This window comes from Rhea pennata, chromosome 1 (genome assembly GCF_028389875.1).
Source record: "Rhea pennata isolate bPtePen1 chromosome 1, bPtePen1.pri, whole genome shotgun sequence".
Taxonomy (NCBI): Eukaryota; Metazoa; Chordata; class Aves; order Rheiformes; family Rheidae; genus Rhea; species Rhea pennata.
This window is the reverse complement of record NC_084663.1, coordinates 173,966,862-173,984,265: the sequence shown is the minus strand read 5'-3', so window position 1 is coordinate 173,984,265 and position 17,404 is coordinate 173,966,862. Positions and strand designations below refer to the sequence as shown.

Sequence of the window (17,404 nt, the reverse complement as noted above, 5' to 3'; positions counted from 1 at the left end):
AGAAGGTCTCTAATCCTATCCTCCTCAACCAAAGGAAAGTCTTCCCTTCTCCGGACTTTCTCCCTCACGTCCAAGCTGCAGGATTCCTGAGGGCTGCCCTTAGCAGTGAAGACAGAAGCAAAGAAGGCATTCAGTAATTCCACCTTCTCTGTATCCCTTGTCACCAGGGCCCCCACCCCATTCAGTAGTGGGCCCACATTTTCCCTAGTCCTCCTCTTGCTGCTGAGGTATTTGAAGAAGCCAATAGGGAGCCAAATAGGGAACATTATCTACCTAGATAGAAAAGCATCTCTCTAAACTGTTTAGCTACAGCTAAAGTCCCTGATTTCTAAAGAAATTAGGTTAGAGACAAATCTTTCTTCCCTTTCCTCCTATATAAAACATTCTTCAGGTGACTAACCGAATAAGGCGGCAGCTGGTGCAGTAGCATTTGGAAATATGAAAGTGCAACTTGCAATGGAAGCAGAATGTGGGTGACTAGACCTAAATGAGGGGGTGGACTTTGAATGTGAGTAGATGTGGAGGAGTATTTTGTGGTATGGAATGGGTGAGAAGTCATGTGAGGTCAGTACACTAAAGCAAAATATATCTTGCTAAAGTAAATTAAATCAACTACAGTTCAGGCACTGTATGCGCAAACAGTATGCAGTGATCTTTATTTGTGATGCTCTCTCCAAAATGAAGGTGGCTGTTTACAAGCTATGTACCAGGACTGACCCATGCTAGCTCCTGCACGATGCCCAGAATTGTTCAGACCAAAGCTGGTTGTCACTAGTCAAATTCAGTCAAGGACTGTTTGAGCAGCATGAATGATTATATTCCCATGATACACAAACTTCTGACATTATTCAGTTTTCTATTATAGATATAACAGTCTAAAAGAATAATATCAACTTTATTTTTTTTTCCTTTTTGGCTGTATAAACTTGGTTTGCCTTCTGCTGGGAACAAGGAGGGTAATGTTCTGTAACCTGTGCCCCACCGCAGGATGTGCTGCTGTTGTGTAGGAAGATTCAGGGAGATCGCCTCACGTAGGTACTGAACACCTTTCATGTCCTGAGAAACTCCAGCTTATTGAACACGTGAAGGACAGCACTTCTGCACGTACTCAGTAAATTCAAAGCATTCTGGAATTACAGGATGTAATCCACACCTTGTAGATGTAGACCTTCTGCTTCCAGAGAGGTGCTGGATTTATTGTGCACACGCAGAAGGACAACAAGAAATGAACGGTTAGCAGGTAAAGCACCGACTCAGAAAAAGATGGCAGTTAGGATCAGCTGTGGCTCTGCTAAAATGATTCATTCACTCCTTGCTTGGTCCTGTTCTGCCTTTGAGAAACAGGCTGGCATATACTCTGACATATATCCACTGTCAGTGAAGCGGATACTTCGTTGAGCTCTCTGCGGTCTGCAGATTGAAAATCCCCGCTTATTACACTGCCATAACCTGATCAAATATGAGAAACCAAGTAAGATTTTAATGTGTATTTTAGAGATTATAATGGCTAGGAAACAAGTTTTTAAAAGACTGTCATTGAGATAGAAAAGTGGAGAAGATTGGTGGACACTTTTTTTTCCCCCATAGTGCTGTTAATCTATCTCTCTCTATATATATTTATATACACATACATATGTATAAAATTCCTTACAGTTGTGGGAGAAGAGGATGAAAATCTACAAAAGAAAGCAACTTTTTACGACTGCATGGAACAATATAGGAAAAATAAAACTCTTAACACAGAAAACTTCATAGTGCACGAAAGGAAACCACAGTTTTCAAAGATGTCCCCTGGTACTAATGTTCTTGTTTGCCAGAAGCTCATTTGCCATGGCCAAATGCTTGCTGATTCAAATAAAAGCACCTCACCAACAATTCACACAATGATTTAAATTGAACTTGGCCATCTTAGATTAGAAAAGAAATTACTTAAATTGAAAAAGGAATAAACCTTGCTCAAAATACAGTTCACTCTTTCTGCCCCAAATTAAATATACAAGAATGATATAGTAGCACTCTCTTTAATGACCACCACTTAGAAGAATAGACAGTATTTGTTAAAAGACTGAAGTATCTTTAAGCTTGAATATAATATACAATGACAGACTATTAGAAAACTACATTGTACAGCTCATCTGCTCCCTGCAGTCACAGGAAAGGCTTGGGTGCATAGAAGTTCTAAGGTTACTATTCTCACAGCCTGTTACTATTCTCACAGCAAAATATACTCGTGATGCAGTTCCAAATATAATCTTTATATATGCTGATGGCATCTCAGTAAATTAAAAGGAAAACCATTAGTCATTATTATCATGATTTGTCTCCATTGAGGTAACATCTGTGAGAAAAAAAACCAGTAATTCTCTGTTGAATCAACAAATACTTTATTGATTAAATTAACTATAATTTATACAAAGATGATGAAGTATGGTAAAGCACAATATCCCTGATACCATTCATAGAATCATAGAATGGTAAGGTTGGAAGGGACCTCTGGAGATCATCTAGTCCAACCCTCAGTGTAGCCCATACGGGGATTGAACCCATGATGTTGTCATTAGCAGCACCATGCTCTAACCAACTGAGCTAAACCCACCCCCAATTGACTTGTTTATTAGACCTCTCCCTCAGTCCCTTCGCGTCCTGTTTGAAAGTCTCCCTCAGGCCAAATGCCCACCTACCCACGCAGAATTACCAGTCCCATTTAAAACATGAACATCAGCAGAGTGCATTTGACCTTTTGGAGCCAACAGACTGTAAAGGCCAAGTCACTGAGTGCATCCACACTGCTGATTATTGTGGTGTAAGGAGGGAAGGACCATGCTACGACACACTGCAACCTGTTGCAGAGCTAGGACCGCATGGCCTCATACTGGCTTTACCAGCAATTGCACAAGTCTGCACAAATTGCTGGTCCTAGACCTGCACAGAGCACCAACTGCTAGGGGGTCTGGGCTCTATATTGCACATGGTACAGATTACATCCTGTTATGTGACTTGTTTCCATCCGGAGAGAAACTGCTTCAGGAACTCAAGTGCACCCCACAAGTATGGCTGCAAGACAAATTTATGCTACAAAGACCTCCTCCTGCACACAAAATTACTAATGCAGAAATGCTCAGAGTTTCCTTTTTTAGATTCAGGCACTCCACAACACCAGGGCTGTCCACTTCCCAGCTGAGTCAAATGGTAGGAACACTTCCTCGAGGAAGTGTGAGGTGGGGATTCAGTTTGCTTCCTGCTCTCAGAGGTTTCACACATCTCCTTATCTACCAGGACTAAATAGTCACAGCTTGATCTGCATGGGGTTAAAGGAAGAGAAGACAATAGTTTTCACCCTACCGCTAAAAGGAACAGAAGTAAGAAGAGACAGCGAGCAAGAGCGCATTGTTCAGCCTCGTAAGAGGGCACTGCTGTTGGGCTCTCAGGTCGTGGATATGAAGAAAAGGTTCTAATCAGCACCCACGTTTGCATTTTGATGATACTGCTCTGGAAGACTGGGAGACTTCTGAGCTCAGGCACTGCATCACTTAGATTTTGGCTCCCTTTGGGGAGGTTATGCAGGACTAGGTAAGTAGTTGCTTCACAAGGCTACTGAAATGTCATTATTAGTGCCCAAGGAGCTTTCAGGCCAATCACGCAAATATTTGGTAAGCTTTAGATACTTCAGAAAGGTTATTTACTGCAGTTTTGATTTAGGCTAGTGCAGGTGGCCAGAAGTCCTTTTTAGGTCCTTCTTTAAACTCGGAAATCCATGGACTAATTTTGTATCATAATCTTTTTCATTTACCTCTTTTTTTCTCTGTGTTTGTTTATAGCTTACTTTCTCTTTTCACAAGGATTTTATTTTTAAACCTTAATTCTCCACTACAATCTTATCTTCTTACCAGATGCCATGCATACACTTAGAGCGTTGCAGAGGTCCGAGTCAGAGGCAGACAGGATAAGATCTCACCTGGAAGAAACTGAGCATTAGAGCTTTTTCTTTTTATTATTTATTGCCTCTATAACTTCTGTGTAAGGTGGCCTATGAACTTGTTCAGCTTCCGCCACTGAAAAGGCTTCAAAGGGTAATGCTAGCATCTGTTTCCCAGAGGTGTGCTTGTTATTGATCAGCTCACAAAGAAGGTAATACTTTATCTCTGTCCTCTTCAATTGTTAAATTGAGTTCAGATTGTTCAAGAGATCCATGTGGAAACTTATTTCTGGCTTCCAATATATCATCCCATCACTGAAATGACAGATTCTGCAACATCAGTTTGGTCACAGCAAACAGAAGCCAAATGGTTATTAGTGGCTCCTCAAAGGAAGAGAGAGCGATGGATGTGTTTGCCCATGGGCTTGCCAAATTAGTTTAGAAGTTTGCTGCATCTGAAGCTTACTGGATCTTTCCATATACATCTTTAGACTCTTCCTTTGGAATTCTCCTTAATGCAGTGCTATTTTCTTCCACCTTGACAGCTGAAGTCTCCTCTTTTCTGGCATCCCTAAGTACTATTCAAAATTCTGCTGTAGTCTCATTCTCTCAGCATGCTTTTCTAACCATGACAACTTTTGTTTTCATCCCTCTACTTTGTGATTTGCCTGTTAACCAGCACCCTCACAAACAAAAACACTATCTCACCTAAAAAATCCCTCAGAATTCAGCCCTAGCTAAACGTACCTGTACTATGATACAACTTCTCAGATACAGACATCTTGAAGACCAAAGACCTTCCTCTTGCCTCTCAAGTTTTAAAATGTTCAGTTAACCTCTCTATACATCAGCTTCCCAAGCTGTATGATAATACCTTGCTGACAGGGAAACTAAAAAGCTAATCAATTGTTTCAAAGTCCTCTACATGTTATAGTGGGGAAGATCTATAGAATTACAAAATAGCTGGTTGTTACCTTGAAACAAACCAGTTTCAAGGAAACAATTCTAAAAAATAAAGGAAATGTATTAAAGAGAGGATCCGTTCCAGCTCATCAGTTCCAGTTTTTCCTAAGACTATTCAGCCAGAGTACAGAATAAAAAATGCATGGGAAAGTTCACACTAAGTCCAGCAACCTTGTTTACACACAACAGCTATTCTTTTGTTATTAGGCATGTTATTTGTCCACTGCGCCTTCTTATTTATTGCTCTAAAATGAGTCTAAGGTCCACTGTAATTTGACAAAGTTCCTACAGCTTCCATTCTGTTATTTAAATGAACTATGCACCAGAATAGCTTTTTATATCATTTCTGTGTTAACCTTGTGTATCTTCTTTCCCATCTATCTGTTAGCGCAGCTCACTCTTCTAGCTTCCTGATACAGAAGAACAAAAATTTGTGCATCCTTAAATAACTCCCAGTGATTTTATTCTGGATCTGCTGTTTAGATCTGCTGTTAGATGTTAGATCTGCTGTTCTGAATCTGATAAACTGCTGTTCACAGGAGAAAGTTTTGCTCCTTGCTAAGCTGGGTGTTGTGTTTACAAGTACATCATGCTTGTAAATTTGGTAGTCCTAGAATCACAAAAACTTGAGGTTGGAAGAGACCCGGGAAGGTCATCTCAGTTAAGCTTTAAACAGAGCAAAGCTAGATCACATGGCTCATGGCCTTGTTCACCTGAGTTTTGAAAATCTTCCAAGATGGAAGTTTCAGAACATCTCTGGGAAACCACTGTGTAGTTACTCTCATTTTCATTTTTTCCCCTCATATCTAGTTGGCATTTCCTTTGTTGCATCAGTTGCTTCTTGCCCTTTTGCTGTGCACTCGGGAAGAATCTGACTCTGTCCTTCTGATTCCAGTTTAGAGGGTCAATTAACCAATTCACTGAGGTATGACAAGAATTGTTACCAAACTTGGATAAAGAAATCATAACTGTTATCCACAGATTTACAGATTATGTGCAAATTCTTCTGAAGTGCATAGTCAATGCAGTACTACTGTACTTGACGTTTTCATGAATGTTTACAAAGCTTCCATGTATTCTGGACATATGTATGCTAGACATACCTATAATCAGTAGTCACGCTTGAAAATCTTGGCCTCAGGCTTTGTTTATTGGACAGTCTTGTGTCAAATAACATGTAAGCAAATAACAAATGAAGCAATTTTCAAGAATTTATAGCACCTTCAACAGATAAAGAGGTTTATCTTTCAGGTCAAAAAGCAACCTTAAATCTATTTACATAGCAAAAAATATATTACATTATTTCTTTTTTAGTTGAGTTTGTCAGTTCACCCATCGAAGATTTTCATAAATCTTTGGGCATTTATTTTCCACTCTGTTCTTGTACCTAATGGCTCCAAAGTTCTTCATGGTTTCACTATAATTTACTATCAAATTAAGATCAAGGTACAAATACGCAACTCTTTCTTGAGACCGAACTTTTAACATAGCTTTGTTTTGCTGTAAGGAGTACCAACATCTGAGTAGTTGTTGGGCTATCCAACCTCAGCCTCATTAAATCTCATTAAATACTGTTTAAGCAACACAGCAATGACTCACCATGTAAGAATGGTTGATGCCCACAGGAGGAAGGGTTCCTGCCTGCAGAGGGAAACTGTTTCTTGGGTTTCTTGAAAGCACACAGGTAAGGCTAAATTATTACTTACTCCCTCTGTTTTGGGAGGGAGCTGGAATGAGAGACTAACGGGTTTACTCTTACCTGCTCTAACTGCATCAGAGCTACCAGTAGAGCACCAAGGAGATGGCTACGGCATAGCTGGTATGCCTACTAATGTAGACCTGTGGGACATTTTAATACAGAGAGAAGGAGCTTGTGATTGCCCTACATTCAAAAATGTTATCAACTAGCCAAAAAACAACCAACAGTCCAGGGGAATCCAGGAATCTGGATCCTTGCAATCCCCAGACTATCCAGGGATAATGGAATGGGCTGGCGCAGCCAAGCTAATCTCTTGGCCTTTGCCAAGTGAACCTGCTCACCTGCTCGCTGATGAAATCATGCAGGCATGGTGCAGAAAGGAAGGGAAGGGGAGGGCAGGGAAGCAGAGTGGAAGAAGAGGAAAAAAGGAGGGAAGGCACAGCAAGGAAATAGGGGAAAAATACTCAAAATCAATCATACATCTCTGACTTTTGAATTTTCTGTAAGGAAAATGCCCTATTTCTGAGTGTTTTTAAATATCCATCTTTACCCTGAAAAAGTCATCCATTCTTTTTCTCTCAGAATAACACTTAAAGATATGCTAAACCAAAAGTATTTTGTTTATAAATACCCATTTAAAAGCTTAAAACATTTGCTGTTTGTTAAAATATGTTAGGATATTAAAGTTTTCAGAAACATTTTATCAGGTGAGACAAAAACAACTGAGTTATCCCTGCATTTTTGTAGTTAGAGAAATAATGTGTTTTGTTCCATCAACATGTCCACTTTACATTATTCAGCACAAAGCTTTCTGAAATAAGAATCATGGGAATATCACAATATAAAGGAAAAAGGTACAAATAACAGCTTCATAAACTGAGAAATGTACATAAATAAATCATGTAGATGGGGGCAGTTTGCTTAGCTGGCAAGAAAAAAAATATGGAAAATCTGCTTGTTAAACAATAACCACAGAGTGTGCTTTTATGATGTTTTTCACCACAGTAATTCATATTAGAGATAGAAGCAGTTGCATGTTAAATAAAATCATTCAGCATTGTTCTCCTCACATTACAAAGAGCTGACTTATGTTGTTTTTAGATGCCTCCCATTAGAAAGTAAATATTCCTCTGATGTTGTACATTTCACAAAATTTAATAAAGATGAACTGTAAATAAAGTCGCAGGGAGATTTCAGACAGTTTTATTAGCAGATTGTTGAAAAGAAAAGAAAATTAAATACAATAACAGTAAACGTGGTTCTCACATTGAAACCAGGCTCAAATAACTAGGCTACCATAGAAAAATTTCCAATTCTTGCATTATGATGTAAAAACAGATTTTTGTACAGATTTTGTACAACAAAATTCGTAATAACCTTTTTTCATTTTTAGAAAACTTTAAATATATAGATAAAAATAGACAATTTTCATAGGTCCTACATGAAGATGAGTATGTTCTGTTCCAAGGGCTTGCATAGAGCGCAAATGTGGTTATAATATAGAACAACTAGACATTAATATCTTTAAGATTACAAAAGCATATAAACAATAACATGAGCACAACTTTTCTTCATAATCTATGCAAAAAAAAAATCCAAATCAAAAACCAAAAACAAAATAACAACCAAAACCTGTGTAACTAAAGAGGGGCAAAAATTCAACTTACGGTAACATCTTATGGTCTGTAATATTTACACTGTTTAGCAAGATTCTTTTTAAACATCCAGCTTATAAATTGGTTCTCCCTTAATCCTTAACATTTCCATTTATGTATCAAGCCAAACACTGAGGCATTCCCAAAGGTCTTGAAAGTATATACTGTAAAACTACTAAACCTACTTACAGGTGACTCTATGCAAGGAGCAGAGCAATGGTAGATGCTACTACATATTTCAGTTGTAGGCTTTTAATTCTCTTTCAGATATGAATGATTCAAAAGCTTGTCACAAGTCCATCTAACTTTACAGTTGTTAACCCTTTAAAGACTGTATACGAAAAAACTGGAGTACAGAATCCCATACGTGTTCAAGCAACTATGAAAGTTACGAAGGAATCATGATTAGAAAATAATGTCACTACAAAGTATTAGGTAACAATATTTAATGAAAAATATTGCTCAATATTTCTTTAAAAAAAATTACCATGACGTGAACTTGTATATACATCTTTTCTATTGTTAAAAAAGGGTTGTGGTGGAGTAAATATGAACTGCACAAAATAAGTGTGTACCAGTATTGCAAGGAAGACCTACAAACTATAGAAGCTCAGTGCTAGAGTTTACAAAACATTAGATTTTTTTTGACAAAATAATATTAATATCCAATCAGAACTATTTTTAAAGAAATATTTGCTTTAAGTTAGGCATCTTAGACATTTAAGGTTTTGATATGTTTCCATGTAATAAATAATATTTTATATGCAAAAAACATTAAAGATGAAGAAAGCATAATCACAAAACTTACAGTAATAGCACTGATTCACAAAATCAGTCTTTAAAGGGGTAACCCAAAAGTACGCAAAGCAAAGAACATAACCTTTTAGTAATGTAATAAGCACTGTGTTGCATCTTACTTCCAGTTATCAGCACGAAGGTGAAAACACATATTTGTAGCTTTCATAAAGACAGTGAAAGTAACACACAACCACCCGTCCGCAAGGCAAGGCGGGAGGGACAACAGACGTCAACTGTATCACTCAGTTCTACGTGGAATTGGACTGATACATCAAGTGTTTGTTAGGTTTTCTTTTTTTTTAGCAACATTGACGTAATATGACATTAACATATAAAAATATTTCTGGCATTTTGACTTGCTGCTCAGCCACAGTCCATTCTTAAAAGTGCACTAACCAGGGCACTAATCAGGGCTCAATATACAAATAAAAGTGGCTGCTACAGAATTCTGACTTGTTACCAGATGCTTAAGATCTCATTCAGTAATACTGTGACTCCAGGACAAATATTTACATGCCTGCATGCGTTAAAACTAGAAAGGTGTCTTTCTGACCAACAGGGTGACAAAACGATATTATCTAAAATTTTCATTTCCTAAACTCTAGATTTCTACTGCATACATAATACCTTCCTTGTGTGATTTGTGTTATATACTGTACATGTGACCAACAGTTTGAATAAGCAAAGTCTTTTATTTCATAAACCCCTGCCAGTTTGCAATGAGAAATTATTACTCTTTTTATTGTATTTTTTTTATTTTAGGAAAAGAGATTTTGTGAACAGTAAAACAGTTTGTTTACATTCAGCGTTTCTTTTCACTTACACAAAATTCCATTTCACTTTATGTCGTCTAACATCCATGTGTTGGTCTCTTGGAAAGCATGTGGAAAAAAAGGTCTTTAGAAGAAAACCCACGATCATAGTTTGAAAACTGAATGTATCAATTTTTTTCTTTTTTTTAATTTTTTTTTCTTTTTTTTAAGAATCCTCTTACGCCCTCTACAAGTTCATTTCTGAGCTGTCTTGCTGGTTTCGGTATGACATAACAGTCTATCAGTGCACTTGGACACCGCTGGAAGGATCATTTGATGTGCTCAAATATAGACTCATCAGAGGAGGACAGAGTCTGCATTCCTTGAAAACGGGGAATACTCAGCCTTGTTCTGATCTGCCTGTAATTTTGGATACAATAGTCCGGCGCAGAGACGCAGATTTTCACTGTAAGAAGAGTGCTACTGGACATTTACAAACATTCTCTAGGTCTCTGGGTTGAGCCACAGGAGATAACCAAAGGAGGACACTCTTGCAGAATTCTTTAAATTTTTGAAGAATATTGATACAGGAAGTTGAGGAAGTTGCCTTGAAAACGCTTTGTTTCCACAGAACTCCTTTTGAGTGAATGTCTTACTGCAAAGTTCTTTACCGTAGCACAGGTATCTTCAGCAGGAAAAATTCAATACATGACAGTAGTTTTCAAATAAAGTCTTCCATCTAAAATACAAAAAACAAACATTTCCTTTATATACTAATTTCTGTAATGAATCGAAAAGGAAAAAAGAAAACACAAAAGGTAAAACCTTAACAAAACTAATCCTCCCACAAAGCAGTAAAATGCCACCTATAAACTTCATTTTTTAAATAATAAAAAAAAAAAGATTATCAAAAAATCTCCTGAATCTCACCATTGTGATTTCTCCTGATGGCAGTCCAATTAACTCCATTACCAATTACATGCATTTTGCAGGTTCTGCACACTGCAACACCTTTGAATGCTTTAATACATGCTGCACTCATATCAGCGCCAGGGCACTAAGAATGTAGGTGGAGTTTCTGTGCATGTGTTTTTACTGATATGCAAACTTAACTGAATAGTGCTAAACAGCAATTATTTCCTTCATGGTTGCAGAGCAAAAATCTCCTTGCATGCAATCGTTAGTACTCCCATCACTAAAGGCATACCTCATACTTTCTGATTTAGCTATGTTGTTAAATATACCATGTAATGTAACCATTGTGCACATTTGTAGCTATTTATATAGAACCCAGTATAGGATATTTAATCGGTATCAGTGAAGTATAGCCTCCTTTCCCCATAAATGTGATTAACTGAACAATTACTATGTTAAAGACGTAAGCACGTCTCTCTCAACCTTTCTGCCACCCAAGTGAGGAGCATGTATTTAAGTGAGATATGTGTGGCAGAGATGGAACACGAGAAACAGTAAGTTCAGCTAGTCAGTAACCTAGCCAGAGCCAGAAAAATTTGGAAAGCCAGAGAACGTTCTGCCACAAAATGCTTTCACCTAATTTACAAATATAAAGCAAATCCTTCTTCACTGTGGGCATGAATATTTTATACGTATCTACGCTCACAAAGATACAGAGATCATCTTTCTAAACAGGAAACGGACAGAAAAACTAGTACATGCTTACTCTGCTGTCCTGTACGCTAGAAAGTGTTCCTCCCTTGTGAGTAAAGCACATTATGAAGGACATTAATCCTGCACAGTGCATAATTATGAAGCGCTGCTTAAACATCCTACAGTACAATTCATCTGGAAGTACAAGCAGCGTCTCCCTTCTTGAAGTCCAAGTGAAATCCTCCTTTTGGTTCGAGTGAAACAGATCAGTAAATATTCCCAAGACTTCAGAGTTTCTTTGATTTTCTTACTTTAAGCATTTTGTTCCAAATTAGTCTGTAAAATTCACAGTAGAGAATACAGAAGTTGTGCAATTACGTATGACGGAACAGTACACCTGATCACTGTTTTTCACAGGCTTGACTGTCCTGCAGCATCACTGACATGATCTTATTCGTGAGAGAAAGAGAAGTTTAATTCGAAAGCAGGCAAGTGTATACCACAGCCAGCAAAATTCATTCCTTCTGCACACCCCTTTCTAACTGTGGTTGTCTAGCTTGTATTACAAGCGCACAGCGAAAAAGGGAAATGGTAGAATCTCTCACTCCATCCTCTTACAGTGATTCTTATCCATTTTCCCTTTGCTTTTCCTTTTCCACCAGTTATTTTATTTCTTAAGTTTTTGAGAAATACCCCATTTTACTACTTCTCAGCACCTCTTCCCTATCCAAGATCCAAGCCTTTTTCAGTGGGGTAGATAACTTCCCCACTGCTTACTCTCAGAACTATTTCAGCATTTTCTTTGCTCTTGATGGTCTTTTGTGCACTGAAGAGAGATAAAAAGAAACTGAGTAACTTAAAGACTTTTTATTCTTCTTTGATGCATGAAGAGCAACCAAAATGCTTATGGGAATTCAGGAGAGCAAGAATGAACCTTCGAAACTGAAGCCTGGTAAAACCGAAGGCCTGGTAAACCACATTAAAAGAAAATCTGGCAAGTACAGGATAGCTAAAGCTACTACTGGCTATAGTTGCATATAATTTCCCCACACATACTGAATAAACACAATAGACATTTTACAGCACTAAAGCTGTCTAGTTACCTCCACAGCAGAATTACTCTGTGTATATACCAGCATTTTGGATATCCTGAATGCACACTTGCTAATGAGTGCTATGCATAATTCCTATACCTAAACATTAAGATAACCTACAGTCAGTACCTTGTGTTTTATTTTACTATATTAGGTCTCCATATACCTTTTAAAATAAAATATTTATTTAAACACATTCTCAATTAAAAATACAGCTGTAGGAAGCTGAATCCTTGTAGCAGGCAACAAAAGAGCAATGATCTGTGGAGAACAGCAGTATGTTTTCAAAAGTCAGCTCTATTTTACACTTTTTAAGGACCCAATCTGGCAGTGAAGTCAAAAGGAGGTATTTCATTTTTAATGGAAGACACTATTAGGTCCTGTATTCTGTCTCAGTAGTCAATTATAGAAAAGGGCAGCTTTACAAAGCATCTCCCTTAAAGAGCAAAAATGCATTTGTTTGTAAAATTTACCAATATTTATAATAGATACGTACAACAAACATAAACCTTTCTATTCCTCAACTAATTGTATGAACATAAAAAATGCAATTATTTGCATTATTTGCAACTGTTTTGTAAGTTTTATACTTTTCCTTTAGCATATCTGCTGTGTGTAGCAAAGAATTTCATGTAGCCCCTCATCAAGAACATATAGCAGGCAAATAGCACGGCACTTTAGAAATGTGAAGACTTCAAAATGCACTAGGAAAAATAGAGGGAACTTAATCACCACAACTCTGAAAAGGAATGATAATCTCACACCAGGATGTGATGATTTAATACCTATAACTGATCTTTGTCCATTTTCTTTTTTTCAAACTAATATTCCTTCTCTCTAACTTAATTTCAGTGCCAATTCTTATTGTGCAGAGCTTTGTCTGAAATGATCAGAACTTCTCAGTGCTGTTGTCAAGGCCACCTCAATTCCTGCCTCCTGGTCACCTTTTATTTAACAGTGCTATATTTGTGCATTGCATTACTTTCTATTGTTAACAAATGCACGATTCATTTAATTGCAATAAAAACAATATTATGTAAAACAAGTATGCAATATACTTGTTCACCTACACCTACTAATTCACATACACCTAATATGCACACATATACATTTACTACATATATTGCACAGAGATGTATACATTGCATATAAATACATTTATATCTCCAAATACGCTTACAAGATTGGAATGTATTTTTATCTTACTGAAACTTGTTTCACATTGGAAAAGCACCCTATATATACATATACTGTTATATATAATACAAACACAAAATTTCCTTTCACACTTAGTGTTCAAGCAACAACACAAACTGGGAAAATACTGCTAAGCTGGTAAGTAAAACTGTGCATGATTAGCAGATTGTGACTCTTGCTTTAATTGTTCTTTGCAAATGGCAGTGTTCAGCAAGATCATGCAAGCTCAATGTGAAAACATCATTACTTCTAGATCTCATTTGTTTTTGTTTGTGGACAGACATGACAGAAATTCTAGCCAGGGCAAGGGAGTACTTTTTTAAAATCAACCCTTTTTAATTAAGACTCATTTTGATGGTTTTGAATGAACATGCCCAAATAGTTATAAGGTCATAAATGTTGTAAAAACAAACAAGCAGAGCTGACATAAAGTTTGCCATGCTGAAGCAATTCATACGCCTTCAAACGCATTCCCATAGAGATGCCAGTTGGGGAACACCTATATTCAGTCTAGCATTCCCTGGGCAGCACATAGTATTTCCCTGGGCCTAAAATTTCCAAAGCTAAAAATATAACCCTATTCAAGTATTACTCCTATTAGTATGGATCATTTTACAGTATTAAAAATCTACATGAAATTTTAAGTGTGGCTTTAAATTGCAAACTGAATAAATCATCCGTTAGATGATAACGTGTGCATATCTGTCATTTAATGCAAGTCACACTGGGACTGTTCACCACCCACATCTATTATATTTTAGTTTGTAGTCTGTGAGCTTCTTTAAAAAATAAGCATAATAACAATGATCATCACTACTATCGTAAGAGCATACCGCACTCTTTTGTTTACCAAAATCTGCGAATTAACATCAAAGGTGTGGTGTTCCACTTGAATTCTGTCAATTGGTATCATAGAGAAGCCTACTGAGAAAACCTGTTCTTAGTAATAGGATGAATAGTATTCTGTAGTGAGGAGATTTGGGAAAGGGAAAAAAAAAGATTTGGTAGCGTCTTGTCACAGAGAGCTTGTAGCATCTTGTCACAGAGAGTTACAAGAAAGAAAACTAGAGTCCAGGTTAATAAATAAATAAATTAATAGATAAATACATTAATTAATTAAAAGGAAGGACTAAACAGCATCTATGAAGGAAAATGAGAAAAACAGAAATCTCGGTGGGCTTTGGAAGGTCAGGATGTCGAGGCTTGGATAATTTTTTGTTTATTGTTTTATTATTGCTGCTGCTGTTTTCTATGACTGCAATCTGCAAGCTGTAGAGCAGTTGTGCCAGCCCTCAGCTTAGGAACCCTGATATCAGAGGACATTTGAATGGTGGATCTGCTTCTCTGCCTGTGTTTTCAAAATGACAAACACCTACTGGTGCCTATCTGGCAGAAAGACCACCTAGCCCAAAGGGAGCAAACTGGAATTTTAGTCCCAGCTCTGATCCGTGACTCCGAGTGACCATTTAACTTCCTGGCACTTCTGTCTTCTTCCTTGTGCTTTCTCTCGTGTTTTTCCTCTTCACTTTTTAGGCTGCAGAGATGTGGTGCAGCGGCAGTTTTTCAGTGTGTTTTGTATTGTCTCTTAACAACCTACAGCAGTGCTAGCCCAGATCTCTCTCTAAGGAGTACCTTACCACAAACATGAAAACATAAATTTACACGCACGTACTTGTTCAATTGAAACTACAGGCTTTCTGCTAAAAAAACCCCCATCTTCACTATGATGGGGTGGCTGAGCTGGGGTGGCTGAGTTGACCTGAGCTCAGCAGCCTCTTTAAAAACCAGATGCTACAACATAAAAGCCCCAGGACCAGCCCATGCAGTCATTAAAGATAGCAGAAACTTCATACTTAAATTCAGTAAGTTTGCACTGTTGCCACATATAGGCACTCAAAAATTGCTAACTTCAGTTCTAGCAAGCTGATGTAATTATGAAGCATTTCTCACTCTCCCTCTGCAAGAAAAGATGGTGTGGCAGGCAAATGAAATATCTTCCTGTTGTAAGTTAATGTAATACCTATTTTGTAACTTAAGAATCATTACAGCTGTCTTTCAGAACATTTTATAAGCTATAATATTGGAGTGAAAAATATCACAATCAATCCTCAGTCCAATAAATTAAAAGAAATAAAGTATTTGTGAAATACTACTACTTTTATCTAAATAAAAGAAAAGCTGCTCACTTGTGCTAAGGAACGTAATAAATTGTGTTTCCTGTTAGGAAGTAGCTTTATTGAAAATGGCAGCTATTTTCTCAGAAGTTATTTCCAGGCACCTGTAATCTAATGAGGTTTGTCCCTTTCAAAGAGCAGTTGTACGTGCATGCCCGAATGCACACAACCTCTTCAGCCCCGAGCTCATAAAGCATCTGCAAGCCATAGCTCCAGTACATTTAAATTATATAACTGGTTGGTTTATTTGTTTTAATAAGATGGGGCAAATGTGAACCACAGTGTACTTCTAACCTTTCATTCAGCCTGATGTTTTAATCATTTGGAGGAAGAGAAACAAAACAAAAGAAAGGGATGGCAAACAAATGGTAATGATTCATGTGATATTTGATAAGACAGCAACGGGAAGTCAAAATAAAAGCAAACATATTGTGACAGATGGAAGAGATCTTAGTCAAATTGTAACCCTTCTTCGAGAAACTTAAAGGAAGCAGCTAATTAAGGATGAAATTATTTTTGTATGCTCCTCATGTATTTTATTCAAAATAGAGACAAAAGAAGATTAATTTTCCACCAAAGCAGGAAGATAAAAATGGGAGTCTAACTTTTTAATCATGGGAAAATCATTTATGACAAGGTTGATTCTTTTTCAGAGACTGGAGAATGCAACAGGGAACATACACCCCAGCTTTTGTAAAACGTAGTCATGAAATCAACTGAATATAACTTCCCATAATTTTCCTTATAAAATGACAAACTATATTTCAAGAGAAAACAGGATTCCTCCTAGTGTACACGGTAAATCAGAGCACTGAAGCTTTACAAATGGATGCTAGCTAAAGAGGAGGGAGAGAGGGATCTATACTGTCCCAACACTGTTACTGATGGCAAAGGTAGATCACAGATTGGGGAACATGGTTCCAATGCTGTCTTCCCAAGTAGAATTAGAGAAGAGTAAAAGAGATGTAGGAAAGCTGTCGCAAAACTTGAAGAAGCTGTTAAATTTGAGCAATTTGTTTCTAGAAAAAAATGCTTATCCAGGTTTTATGCAAAGATGGATGATTTCACACTGCATGTTCAATAAATTCTTGCAAATTTGACGTTTGTAAAGGTATTTGGCCAAATACTATCCTAGTTTGTCCTTTGTATAACACCAATGAATTTGTGTATTATTATTAATGATACACCTTTCATTTCTCTACTTAACATTTGTGTACAAATATATTTATGCTGATACTCAATGCAAATGTACAGGAGACTGAGATGTTCATACTTTTCTTTTTGAAGTAATATTTCAAACTTAGGAGATTTTAATTCTACCTCAAAGTTTCCAAACATAAAAGCAAAACATAGATACACGTAAAAAAAAAGTGTCTAAACATTTAGGGTTTTTTGCACTTATTTTAATTATTGAATTTTCAGAATCTCTATTGAGCTTTTTTCATTTATTTTTATCATGAATATATGTTTTCATTATATCACTGAATACTGTGGGAAGAAGCTCAAGGTCAGCAATCTGGTCTTTAGTAAACTAACAAACCAAAGGAC

At 37.0% G+C, this 17,404-nt stretch overlaps 1 protein-coding gene across 5 annotated transcripts in view; it reads right to left on the bottom strand.

Annotated features, from left to right (window-relative positions):
• Positions 1-7,316: 7,316 nt before the first annotated feature.
• Positions 7,317-17,404, bottom strand: part of DACH1 (dachshund family transcription factor 1) — a 359,043-nt gene continuing 348,955 nt past the window's right edge. For all 5 annotated transcript variants that reach the window (XM_062566918.1, XM_062566916.1, XM_062566914.1 and 2 more), the window contains one exon: positions 7,317-10,522. In XM_062566918.1, the coding sequence (XP_062422902.1) occupies positions 10,485-10,522 (38 nt within the window). In that variant the 3' untranslated portion in view covers positions 7,317-10,484. The remainder of the gene's footprint in view (positions 10,523-17,404) is intronic.